This window comes from Plecotus auritus (assembly GCF_963455305.1).
Source record: "Plecotus auritus genome assembly, chromosome: X".
In the NCBI taxonomy this organism is placed as follows: domain Eukaryota; kingdom Metazoa; phylum Chordata; class Mammalia; order Chiroptera; family Vespertilionidae; genus Plecotus; species Plecotus auritus.
The window spans coordinates 145,950,936-145,963,139 of record NC_137784.1 but is presented as its reverse complement, the minus strand read 5'-3'; the positions used below and the strand labels follow the sequence as shown (position 1 = coordinate 145,963,139).

General features: G+C 38.5%; 1 protein-coding gene across 2 annotated transcripts in view; it reads right to left on the bottom strand.

The window, feature by feature from the left end:
- The window catches only part of RPGR (retinitis pigmentosa GTPase regulator), a 56,781-nt gene extending 45,084 nt beyond the window's left edge, over nt 1–11,697 (bottom strand). The window contains exons 1-7 of one of the 2 annotated variants that reach the window (XM_080652681.1): nt 11,455–11,697; nt 9,742–9,867; nt 9,243–9,335; nt 7,769–7,831; nt 5,511–5,669; nt 4,540–4,689; nt 1,763–1,921 (exon numbers count right to left, since the gene is read on the bottom strand). In XM_080652681.1, the coding sequence (XP_080508807.1) occupies nt 1,763–1,921; nt 4,540–4,689; nt 5,511–5,669; nt 7,769–7,831; nt 9,243–9,335; nt 9,742–9,867; nt 11,455–11,617 (913 nt within the window). In that variant the 5' untranslated portion in view covers nt 11,618–11,697. Of the gene's footprint in view, nt 1–1,762; nt 1,922–4,539; nt 4,690–5,510; nt 5,670–7,768; nt 7,832–9,242; nt 9,336–9,741; nt 9,868–11,454 lie in introns of those variants that run through there. The other variant, XM_080652682.1, reaches the window with a different exon arrangement.
- Between the last annotated feature and the right edge of the window lie 507 nt (nt 11,698–12,204).

Genomic DNA, 12,204 nt, shown 5'->3' with positions numbered 1-12,204 from the left:
ATCTGAGAATTGGATAATAATCAAAATTTGCCTAGAATACTTCTAACTTTGGGTTACTGAAGATTAATGGTGATTTCTGAAACTTTATTTTTTCTAATCAAAAAAATCATAATTTACTATATAACTATATTACCTCTATACTACTCATCTATATATATATATATAACCCTAATATGCAAATAGACTGAACAGTGGAACAACCGAACTGGTCGCTATAATGTGCACTAACCACCAGGGGGCGTGCGTGTAACATGGTGGGTGTTGGCAGCAGGTGGCAGAGCGCAGAACATGGAGGGCATTGGCCGCAGCAGGATGGTGGAGCAGGTGAGTGGGGGCGTCAGACCAAGGCAGGCACTGGTTGCTATCAATAGGGTGAGCCTCTGGTGATTACTAAAAATTCTTTGCTCCCGTGCACCGCAGTCCCGCAGGGCACTCACACCTGCTGCTGGTGCTGGCCTCACTCGCACCTGCTGCTGGCACTGGAGCCGCCGGCCCTGATAGCCCCTCAGGGCTTTTCCACCTCCCCCTGCTCCTGACGGGCAATTGGGGCTGGAAGCTGTCTCTCACACCCGCAGCCAGCACTGGAGCCACTGCTCGCACCAGCTGCCGGCACCCAGCACCAGCCCCAATCGCTCCACACTGTCAATGGGTGTGAGCAGGGCCAGCACTGTCAGAGCATGGGGGCGGTGGTGGCGGAAGTAGGACTGCTGGCCTACAGGGGACCAGGGGCCGCAACGGGAGGGGCCACGCGGGGGCGCGGAGGATGGGCCAAGAGCCGCCCCTGTGCCCACTGCAGCCTCGCAGCCCAGAGTTCCTTTCAAAGTGCACAAATTCGTGCACTGGGCCCCTAGTCTAAAATAAAGATAATGCTATACAAATTTAGGAACACCAATTTAGCAAGAATATTATTAAGGAGTATGTATATCTTAATGTATTATCTAGAATAATAAGAAATGACATGTCATGCCAAATACAAAATTCAGAAGCCAAAAGTGACATTACTATTATGGTTCTAACTTTCTTGATTACCTGAATTGAAAATCTTAATACTTTTTAATGAATAACTATAATGGAAAATAAAAATTACAAAGAAATCACCAAGTTATATGTGGTGAATGTCACAAAGAAAAGAATTATCAATGACTGTAGAAAATAGCATGAAAAGGGAGCTTCTCCAAAAGAAAATATTTCAGAAAAAATGTCAATTTTAGATAAATATGGAATATATATATATGCATATATATGGAAAAAATATGTATTTCCATATATATATGGAAAAGTTTGCCCATAAAATGAGCTAAAAACAATGCCATTTATTTCCAATAAATGTGTTAAGATCATGAAAATAGCAATTATGTTAGCAAAAATAATTCAACAAGATTAATTTTTTTCTACTTAAGAAATTCTTCCATTGGCCAGAAACATATATTAACTACAGGAATAAAAGGTGAGGCTCTTAACCAAAAAAGATTCAAGATCAATTTATATGAGCTATCTAAAATAGGCCAACTCTTAGCAGCAAGAGACTAGACTGGTGGTTTGCCAGGAGCTGGGAGGGGGGAGAAGAGAGCTGCTAATCAATGTACAAAAGTTTCAGCTATGCAAGGTAAGTTATGGATGATACGTATCATACAATTGAAAATTATTTAAAAGGGTAAATCAAATGATAAGTGTTCTTACCACAATAAAAAAAAAAGGAATATAATTTTTTTCATTAGCTACCACAGAAAGCAAGAAACAGAGCAGCAGGGTCCACACATACCTGTGAGAACCACTGTGTGCCCTCCACCACAAGCTACTTGGATCACCTTCTCAGGAATTCCAGGCACCAGCTGGGGCACTTTGTGATTCATCAGTAGCTGTTTGGGAAGACCTAACTTTCCATACTCAGGTTCTCCAAATGTATACAGTTCTCCCTCCACTATTAAAGGAAAAGAACAGTGATCAATGACAGCATAAATATGGACAAGATACTGGTCTTTTTAGTACATGTTCTCATGTGCAGTAAAAAAAGAAAAAAGAAAAAGAAAATGGCAACTTAATAAATTTGAACTTTCTTAAGATATTTTTACTGTATGGTAGGGAAATGAAGCCAGATTTTATTTTCCCTTTGATTATTCTAGTCCAATATGTTCAGGAAGAATTAACAACCATCACTACTAAGAAAAAACTAGAAAATTATTTTAGCTATTTAACAACAAAGCTTCCTTTCTTTTTATTTATTTCAGAGAGGAAGGGAGAGGGAGAGAAAGACAGAAACATCAATGATGAGAGAGAATCATCGATTGGCTGCCTCCTGCACACCATGGGAATGGCCCTGACCGGAAATCAAACTGTGACCTTCTGGTCCATAGGTCGATGCTCAACCATTAAGCTACCGCAGCCAGCCGACTTCTACTTCCTCCTTTCCCCCCTTCTTTTCAATAAAGCAGAATGACTAGACATTAAGCCCCCATAAGGACATAGATTTTGTTTTGCTCATTAAGGTATTCCAAAAACCTAGCAGTGTCCAGTATACTGAGCATTTAACGAATAGTTGTTGAGTAAATGAATAATTGCTTTTTATGAAATGTTTCAGAAAACTCATTTATATATGAGTAAATATAGAGTCTTAAGGTAACAGATTTTACTGTTAGATGGTAATTTCTCCAGAAAGACTATCAAGGAACCCCTGACATTTAACCACTGCCTTGGCAATACCAACACTGTTGACTTGCTTCTGTTATTACACTTACCACACTATAATATGACTATGAATTTCTTGAAAGTAGGAATTTCTTTTGTTCATTTCTATGAACTGAGTTCTATAAAATAGGATTTTAAATCTTTGTAAATATATAATGTAATCTAAAGAATGACACAGAATATATCAGCACTGGTGTGAGGAAAGAGGTAACAGCAGGTCTTGTTGCTTATTAATTGCATGTCTCCAAGAGAACCATGATGGATCACTGACCAAACCCCTGGGAATATGAAGTGTTCTTTATGTCAGTGATTGATAATTTTGTTATGTACACCTGAAGCAATGATTTATGCCAGCTTAGCTTCTTAGGGTTGCTTTGCACTAACATCAACATTGATGAAGTACACCTGGTTTCACTGTTGAGGGACCTGAGTTTTAAATTCTGTGGCCAGTTGCTTGCAGGATGTGCCTACATGACCTTACTCTTTTCCCATGCCTTTTGCCTCTCATATGAAACAAGTTACTAAGTCCAGAAGAGTCTCTTTCCACCTCTGTCTATAAATTCCTCCTGCTCCTCATACCTTAACATGGGTGAAATGTATGGCATGTGAACTATATCTCAATAAAGCATTTTCTAAAAAGGCATTAAAACAATTAAACAAAGCAAAAAGTTCAATTTAACACATGTTGATTAAGATTAACAACTCCACCTCTTCCCCTACTGGCTACAGCAGAGTTTAGTCATAAAAGTGATTCTGGCAGTTTTATTAAAACCCATAAGACAATGCTTTTGCTTGTTTTTCTATTTGTGTTTTTCCCCTTTTTTGTTTTGTTTTATGAACAAAGTGAGCACAGACTATACCAAACCTAGGACCCTAGAGTTAATAATAAGTTGGTAGGTAGTATTTCCCCAAGAAACACAATCAATTGGTCATTCATTCACTTACTCGCCCATCTGACAATATTTGTTGATTATAAGTTTGTTCAAGACACAAACTGATCTAGTGGTGAACAATACCAACCAAGTTGGATTTTGTCATCTCTTGGTACCAAGCTACTACCAATTCACTGGTAATTCTGAGGAGCACTGAAATGCGTCAGTTGGCACTTTCTAAAACTAAATCTGAGGTGCATGGAACAAGGAGTAAATGTATAAAGCAAAAATCTAGAGAGATGTCTCAGAGGGGCCACAAAATTATTTCCTCTAGGTGTTTTACTATTAGAAAAACCATCAATAAGATGGAAAACCAAAATCATAGTGTAGATGAAGACTATAATAGAGTCCAATATTTCAAATATTTTAAGTAAGGTAGGAACAGTTTGCCATTGAGCCAAGGAAAGGGAGAAATTGAGGATGCTGAGAAAAGTCCCACCAAAGGAAATAATATCCCATACTGACTTCTTTTCTTTTTCCATCTAGTCTTTATCCTGTTCCCACAATGAAAGTCTATGCCTTACTTATTGAAACAACAAAAGCAAATTATCAGGACAAGAGTAGAATACATCAAAGTACAGAGGCAAGTAGATTCAAAGGAAAGTGGCCTACAGGTAAAGTTTTTTATGCCAAATGATTCCAAGAAGTTTGAGATCCAAAACTTAGAAGGGTTTCTAACATATACATTTTGTTTTTCTAATACACCTAATATTCATTAAAAAGTTAATAAGTCAGAGAGAGTTTAAAATTATAAACTCTCATTACTGAAATAAATACTATTTTAAAACAGACCAAAATTATTCCATTACATGGACTACTATGGCATTATTTCTATGGAACTGTAGGATGCTATATCACTTTATTATTAACTAATAACTTAAAATGGGAGATGATATGATGAATCCAAAATGTTCTGTCTTACTTGTTACAAAAGCTGAATGGTAATATCCACAAGAGATCCAGGCAATAGGTTTCCCAATGGTCACTTCATGAGGAAAATACACATTACATAGATTATTTAAGCCAATCTGCCCTTCAGAATTTTCTCCCCACATAAAAAGTTTTCCATCCTCTATAAAGAAAACACAGGAGGAAAAGGGATTTTAAAAAGTGGCAGGTCTATGAAGTTACTGTATTATATTTCCAACAGCCCATTTATTTTTTAATTTAGAAAAATTATGTATCTTAAAAGTACTCCTAAGAATTTTATACCAGTTAGCTACTTAACAGTTCAATTTCTAGCATAAAATGCTTCTATCCTATATAATAAAAGGCTAATATGTAAATCGACCGAACAGCAGAACAACCGGTCACTATGACACACACTGACCACCAGGGGGCAGACGCTCAACACTTAAAGTATCCTTCCAGGAGAGGGACTGGGAGGTTGGCTGGCTGGTCAGGGGGAAGGACTGTGGGAGGTTGGCTGGCCGGCCCCAATCAGGGCGGATCAGGGCTGGCCGGCTGGGGGAGGGACCAGCTGAGGGAAGGGACCGCGGAAAGTTGGCTGGTAGTGGGAAGTTGGCTGTGAGAGTGCACTGAACACCAGGGGACAGGTCCTGCATTGAGCATCTTCCCCCTGGTGGTCAGTGTGCATCACAGTGACTGGTCAACTGGTTGTTCCAGTCATTCTGGTTGTCCAATTGTAATGATTGCTTAGGCTTTTATACATACAGATTACCTTCAAAATGTATGTTGACATCTAACTCTAAATAAGCATACGATTATAACATATGTCATGGTTTAAAGTTCTATTTTAAATGCCTTCTGAAAACACATCATCAATGAAAGAAAATTAAATGGCAATGCTGTCTTCAATTTACTAAGTTGGTTGGTATATCCTGGTCTAAAGGAAAGTGATGTGCCCCAGCTTGAAATGGAAAAAAGTCTTACCAGTTAGTGCAGCTGAAGTGTTAGATCCAGCAGACAACTGCTTAAAATGATGCTGGGATGTAAAAAATTCAATTAGATGAAAAGTGTTTCTATCTTCAGTGTCACCAAGTCCTAGCTGGCCTTCATTATTTCCTCCAACTGCATATACTTTGCCTCCTTCTGCACACAGAAAAGAAAACACTGTATACTACAGTCATCATCTTTATGAGACAGGCTGGTGTATACCAGATATTTCTTCTATTAACAGTGAAGAAAACTAAAGTTGATATTTATCCTATAATTTGGTGTACAACTACATTTGTCAAAAATGAAGCAAAATAAGCAAGGCTATATACATTTTTGTGAGATCTTAGAAATCATTCCAGAGTCCCAGTAGCATCTAAAATGCATAGAATGTGTGGAATGTATTTTCTTATTCATGCAGCACTTTATTAATTTAGAGCAGGAAAAAGGAAAGTAATTTCCAAATTAGTTTATAATCTAAATCAAACTATGTAAGAAATATATGGTTCATTAATTTTAACTTCCATACCCATTAAAGCTAAGATATAATAGGTAACAAATAAGTAAAATGATGTAAACCCAAGAGGAATATAATTAGAAACATGAAAAATCTATGTTGTATAATTCTTTTAATTTTTAAGCTAACTAGAAAGGCAGTATATAGCATTATGTTTAGAAGAAAGGACTCCAGAACCATATTTCCTGGGTACAAATTCTGGTTTGCATCTTATCAGCTGTGAGACCTTGGGCAAGCTGTACTTAACCTATCCGAGTCTCCTTTTCCTCATCTGTAAAACAGGAATAATAATAGTGCCTACTTTATAGAGCTGTTATAAAGTTTAAATCAGTTAACAATTGTAAAATTCTTAGAACAGCATTTGGCTCATTATAAGTACTATAAATATTTGTAAATGACTTTATTATTTAAACAAGAAGTATATCATGCCTAAATAATAAACATTGCCAGTAAGCTCTGAAGTAATAAATATTTTTGAAACATATTAAAAGTTAGTGATATCCATCATAAAAATGCACATGAAGTTAAAGCCTCGCTAAATAGGGGAAATAGGGCAAAATCAGTTTGAATCGGTAAAAATTAAAAATAAGATATTTTTTAAAAAATGAAACAAGACTAGCTTTCAAATGGAACATATTACAAGGCCACATGGAATTGGACCACACAATTTATACATATGGAGTAAACCAGAGTTCGTGAAATGCTTAGCATAGTTCAGAGAACCACATGAGTAAAAAGTTGAATAGTCACCAAAAGTTGCATGAAAGAAGACTAATACTGCATCTTTAAAGAATCTGAGGAAGAGAAAAAACATTTCAGCAAGGGAAAAGTCACAATAGGGCAGAGAGGTGAGGAGAAGCCAAGGTAGTGAAAATATCCTAAAGACAGCTGCATGGAGGGGAAAGGAGGTAAGAAGGACTGGAGGGCCAGAGTCTGAATGTCTAATTGTTCCAGCAGCATTTGTTGAAAAGACTACATTTTCTTCATTGAACTGCCTTGGCACCTTTGTCAAACATTAATTAGGCATATACATGTGCACCTATTTCTGAATTCTATTCTGTTAATCTTTGTCTGTCTTTTGGCCAATAGCACACTCTCTTGATTACTGTAGCTTTGCAGTAAGTCTTGAAATCAGGTAGTACTAGTCCTCCAGTTTTATTCTTTTCAAAATTGTTTTGGCTATTCCAGGTCCTTTGCTTTTTCATATAAACTTAAGACTCAAAACAAAAGAAAAAAACAAGAAGAAAAAGAAAAAAAAGAACAACAACAAAAAAAGAATCACCTTGTCAACTTCTACACACACACACACACACACACACACACACACACACACACACACACACACACACACAGAGCCTGTTTGGATTTTGATTGAAATTGTGCTGACTCGCATCAATAGGGGTTGATGTGAGGTAAGGGATGGTTCCCACTCACCCTCAGGAAAGAAGAAGGAAGAGCAAGAACAGGAACAACCAGCCCATGAGGTGTGCACATGGTTAAGGAGTTGTTGCCTCTTGACGTAGTCCAAGGAAACAATCTTTTTCTTCGGTCATTTACCACTTACCTGCATATTTTCAAAAGGCTAACAAGTATACTAACTACTTACATTTTAAAAAATCTTAATCTTACTGTTGTTGCTAAGATATCACTTCTATTAATTTTAGAAACTCACAAATGTACTGGAACGAGATCTCAGTCCTCAAACTGGGCAGGAAGTTATACAGATTGAATACCATACCTGTTGAAACTAGGGTGTGGTTCCGTCCACAGGCAACATGTTTCACCTTTTCAGGTTTTAAAGCTAAAAATATGACAATTAAAATATGTAATGATTATGAAAATGGTAAATAATACAGATCAAATGGTAAATAAGTAGTAGAACAGAGACTGAAATCTAGGCCTGTCTAAATGCAAGGTCAATGTTCTTAATTACTAAAACAAAAGTTTTCAGAACTAGTCATGCATCAAAATAACCAGAGGAGCTCTGAGAAAAATACAAATAGCTTAGCTCCACCCCATGAGACTCTGAGTTAGTATGTCTGAGGTAAGGCCTAGGCTTCTATATATAATTTAAACACTCCACAGGTAAGTAATATGTGCTGAGATCCACTGCATTCTATTATGCTGCCTTTATATCAACGTGATCTTTTACGTAATCTATCATCACCATCAATCTCACCTTCCACCTTCCTCAAAGAAACACTAAGTCCAATATTCATAGGCATAAACCTTTGTTAAAGTTCTTCATTTGTTCATTTGCACATTCAAAAAACCTTTATAGAACATATCTTAAGTGCTTAGCATAGTGGCTGCAAAGATCACTAAAACAGAATCCCTGGTGTCAAGGATTTCCTGTTAGCTTGTCTATTAGACATTTGAGAGTAAGAGTCATAGGCATTGTGAATACATTCAAGGGTTTAGCAGACTGTGCCCAATAAATATTTATGACCAATTTAGTATACTTTGAAAATCCCATAACACCACCTATAAATGGCATGGATATCATAAATTACACTGAAATTTTGGGCTAAAATTAAAAATTTGGCTAGGAAGATAAAGAATGCTACTCTTGTCACATCCCAAGGAATCTTCATTGTCATTCAAGTTTAGTTGATGTTCACAGGTTATACCTAAACAGAAGCTTTGTACATAACAGCGAAAAACTCTGTAAAGATATTATAAGCCCCCTATTTTCTGGGACAGTTCTGATTTAAAATATTTTGTCCTGTTCTTAGAAGAATATTAGTACTAATCAATGCCTAATCTTGATATTTTGTTTAGTACATCTGCTCACCAAATGCAGAAGGGTAAAGTGTATTGTATAAAATCAGAAACTACATAAAACCATGATGTCCTCAAATCTAACAAATGAAACAGAGCCCCAAATTCTAACATTATATTTTTTGTTCTCTATATATACAGAATAGTAATATTTAAGTACATTTACAAATGGGGGGGGAGGATATTCAAGTGCAATATAGTAGAATCATCACTTTCTTTGTGGCATCTGGATTTAAAATCAATATGATTTTTAGAGCCTAACATATCATAAAAATGAAATTAAATGTCTATAATGCTCAAGTAAATATCAGAAAATAAAGAACTAAAGACTTTATTATTTATAATAGGATATTAAAGAACTACACAATCAATATAAAAGTATTTTGGTTTGTTAAGTTTTTAAAGTGATAAAGAAAAAAAAGACCCCAAACCTTTGACACATGTTGGTTTGCAAACCGTTGACTTTGATCCTAATCCTAACTGGCCCCAGTTGTTACTGCCAAACATGTAAAGTTTTTTATTTCCTGGTGGAAAGGAAAGAAGAAATAATAAATTGAAGCATTTTAAACATAAATGTGAGATGAAGTCATCACAAATAAAAATGCTACACTTAAAAGGTGTCATTGTTTTCCATGTTGAAACAGGTTACCTTGTGCATATACATATAGGCAGATTCTGTTGGGTGTAAAAGAGTTTCTAAGATTATATGGTAACAGTTTTTTAATATAGATATATTAAAATAGATTTACTGTAAGAAAGTTGTATTGAAAATCATATTTCAACATATTAAGGGAACTTAAATTTAAAAGACTCAATTGATGAATCAACTTGTCAAGAATTATCTGGCAAAGGAAAAACAACACTTTCTATATTATTTGCAATATATTTAAAACACAGAGCATCTATAATATTTAGGATTTTAATACTAACCGGTAATAACCGCAGTATGTTCATCTCCACATGCAAGATATGTAGGTATATCATTTTTGAACCAGAATTTGCTGGGAGTATTTTCAGCAAATTTTGTTTTTCCAAATGTAAACACAGCACCCGAATCTGCAAATATATGACAGTTTCTATTTTACAACTTTTTCTAGTTGGATGTTACTAAAGTTTTTTTCAGTAATTTATTCAGATTCCTTGTCTCATGATAACTTTGCCTCTGTGATAGCACTGTTTACACCCTCCTTCCTCCACCTTCATTCAGTGTTACTTTGTCAGACTTCATTCTAATTTTATTTATGAAATCTACTAAATTAAGTATGTATATACATTTAGTGGTATAAAGTAAGACATATACTATCACAAGGAGGGTAGTCCTCAATTACAAATACCCCTGCTGTCACCAGGTAGACCTACTCACTCTGGTTAACACCTAATGGTGTAGCCCTTGACTGAGGGCTTTTGCCCACACACAGAAACAAGACAATATTGAGTTTCCTCATTAGTATCACCAGGATGCAGGATGTTTGATCCAGTACCATTTCTGAGAACAAAAACCCCTACTGGCTACTAATAACCATTTAAATACACATGCACACCCCAAACAGGAGGCCAGATCCAGCTGTGGAGGAAATCTCAAGGATGATCACGCATAAACCAATGGGTACCAGAATGGAAAACATAGTGAACATAAGTATTTATAATCAATATTAATGCAAAAGAGACTAGACACATGGAAAACCTTATGAGAACAATTACGAGGCATCTCATTTCTGATCATTGAGAAGTGGTAGAAGGTTCTAGAATAGGCTCTGGGGTTTCCCTAGAATGAATAATTTTAACTGTTTTTTTCCTGCTGTGGCTCCCAGGAAAAGCTCCCTGATATCTGTTCTAGCGCCCTGGCCATCTACTGCCATTTTGTTTCTTTTCTTGTATCCCCCACTAAACTGTGAACCCCAAGAGGGCAGGGATCTATTAAAGCCAAGAGCATGGCAGAAAACACAATACTTATTATAGTGAATGCATGATTCTGCTCGAATCCAGTATTTTTGTTGAAACTGTTGGTCCTGAATGATTAGTGGGTTACAATATCAGTTTCATGGGTCACGATGAGCATTTTTAAAGTGGTTCAAGTACTCTTCCTCATGAAATGTCTATACTCTACGTATGTGCTAACGTATGTATGCCGTCACAATGTCAAATGTATTTTAAGGCTCAGGGGGAAAAGTCTTAAAAGAAAATCACCACTCGCTAAGTAAGGACTCCCTACTCACCTCCCCCCCTTTCTCGAAGCCGTTTTCTCAGCCTATTTTACCTTGTGCCCCTCATGCCTACTCTCTGAGGTCCTCAATACATAACTGGATCCTGGGGACCTCTGAGGAGGTACTTTGGGCAGTTTACAGGGAGGTTAAAAGTTGTCCTTAACTTCGAGAAACTCACAGAGAGCTTCTTTAAAAAGAATAAAACGCTCCCCCCTTTATGCGTTTTTCCCCCTCAGGGCCCGGGCCCGCCCCCCCGGCCTTTCAGCGCTCCTCAGTCGTTGGGAGGGAGGGCGGGGGGCGCCTACAGCTCAGGCTCCAGTCAGGCGACCGCGGCCAGAGACCGTTCCCAGAAGGGGCCGGCCCGGAGGCGGGGCCAAGCCGCCAGCCTCCCGTGGACCCTCCCTCTGGGCCCGCTGCCACTACGACGGGCGCGACTCACCGGGCACTACCTCCTCAGGTTCCCCCATGCTGAGGGCGCTCCGAGGAATCCGCGTCTGGGCCGGGAAAATGGCGGGGGCGGTTCGGTTGGGCCTAAGGTAGTACCCCAGCCGCGACTGGGGCCGTGGAAGCCCCTCGGGCTTCCATGGCGACACTCTGGGCATCTGAAGCCTCGGCGTTCTAGGAAGTCAACAAACGGCAGCCTAGGGCAACCGAGGAGGAGCGTTCTGGCGCGAGGAGAGGCGGGGCGAGGCAAGGCGGGGCGGGAACCGTTAGGAGGGGAGCGCAGGCGGGCGGCAGTTAGTGCGCAGGCGCAGATGCAGCGGCGGCGTGTGGAAGTGCCCGCGCGCCCTCTGGTGGCCCAGAGGGGAGGAGCGACCACGCCGCGCAGTGATGCCTGGGAGTGCTCAAGTTGAACTCTGGTAGAGGAAGTTATGGCCCCGCATGGACCCTGGATAGTGACAATGTAATGAATATCACCTGCTCTCACACCAGCTCTGCGACACAGGCAAACATCAACGCACAACTGTAGTAATACTAATAATGGCGGCCATTTTTAACTAAATGAGATAGGCAGTCTGCTAAACATCCTAAATCGCGTTTGTGCCAAATCCTGGCATATACTTAATGCTCATGAAATCTGTATTAAATAAGTCAGCCATACTACAGCCCCGTATCATAGTTAATGATTCCACTGTGTATGGCTGTGAAGATTATGCAAGGGGTCCAGTTCAGCCAGTCTAGCTGTATG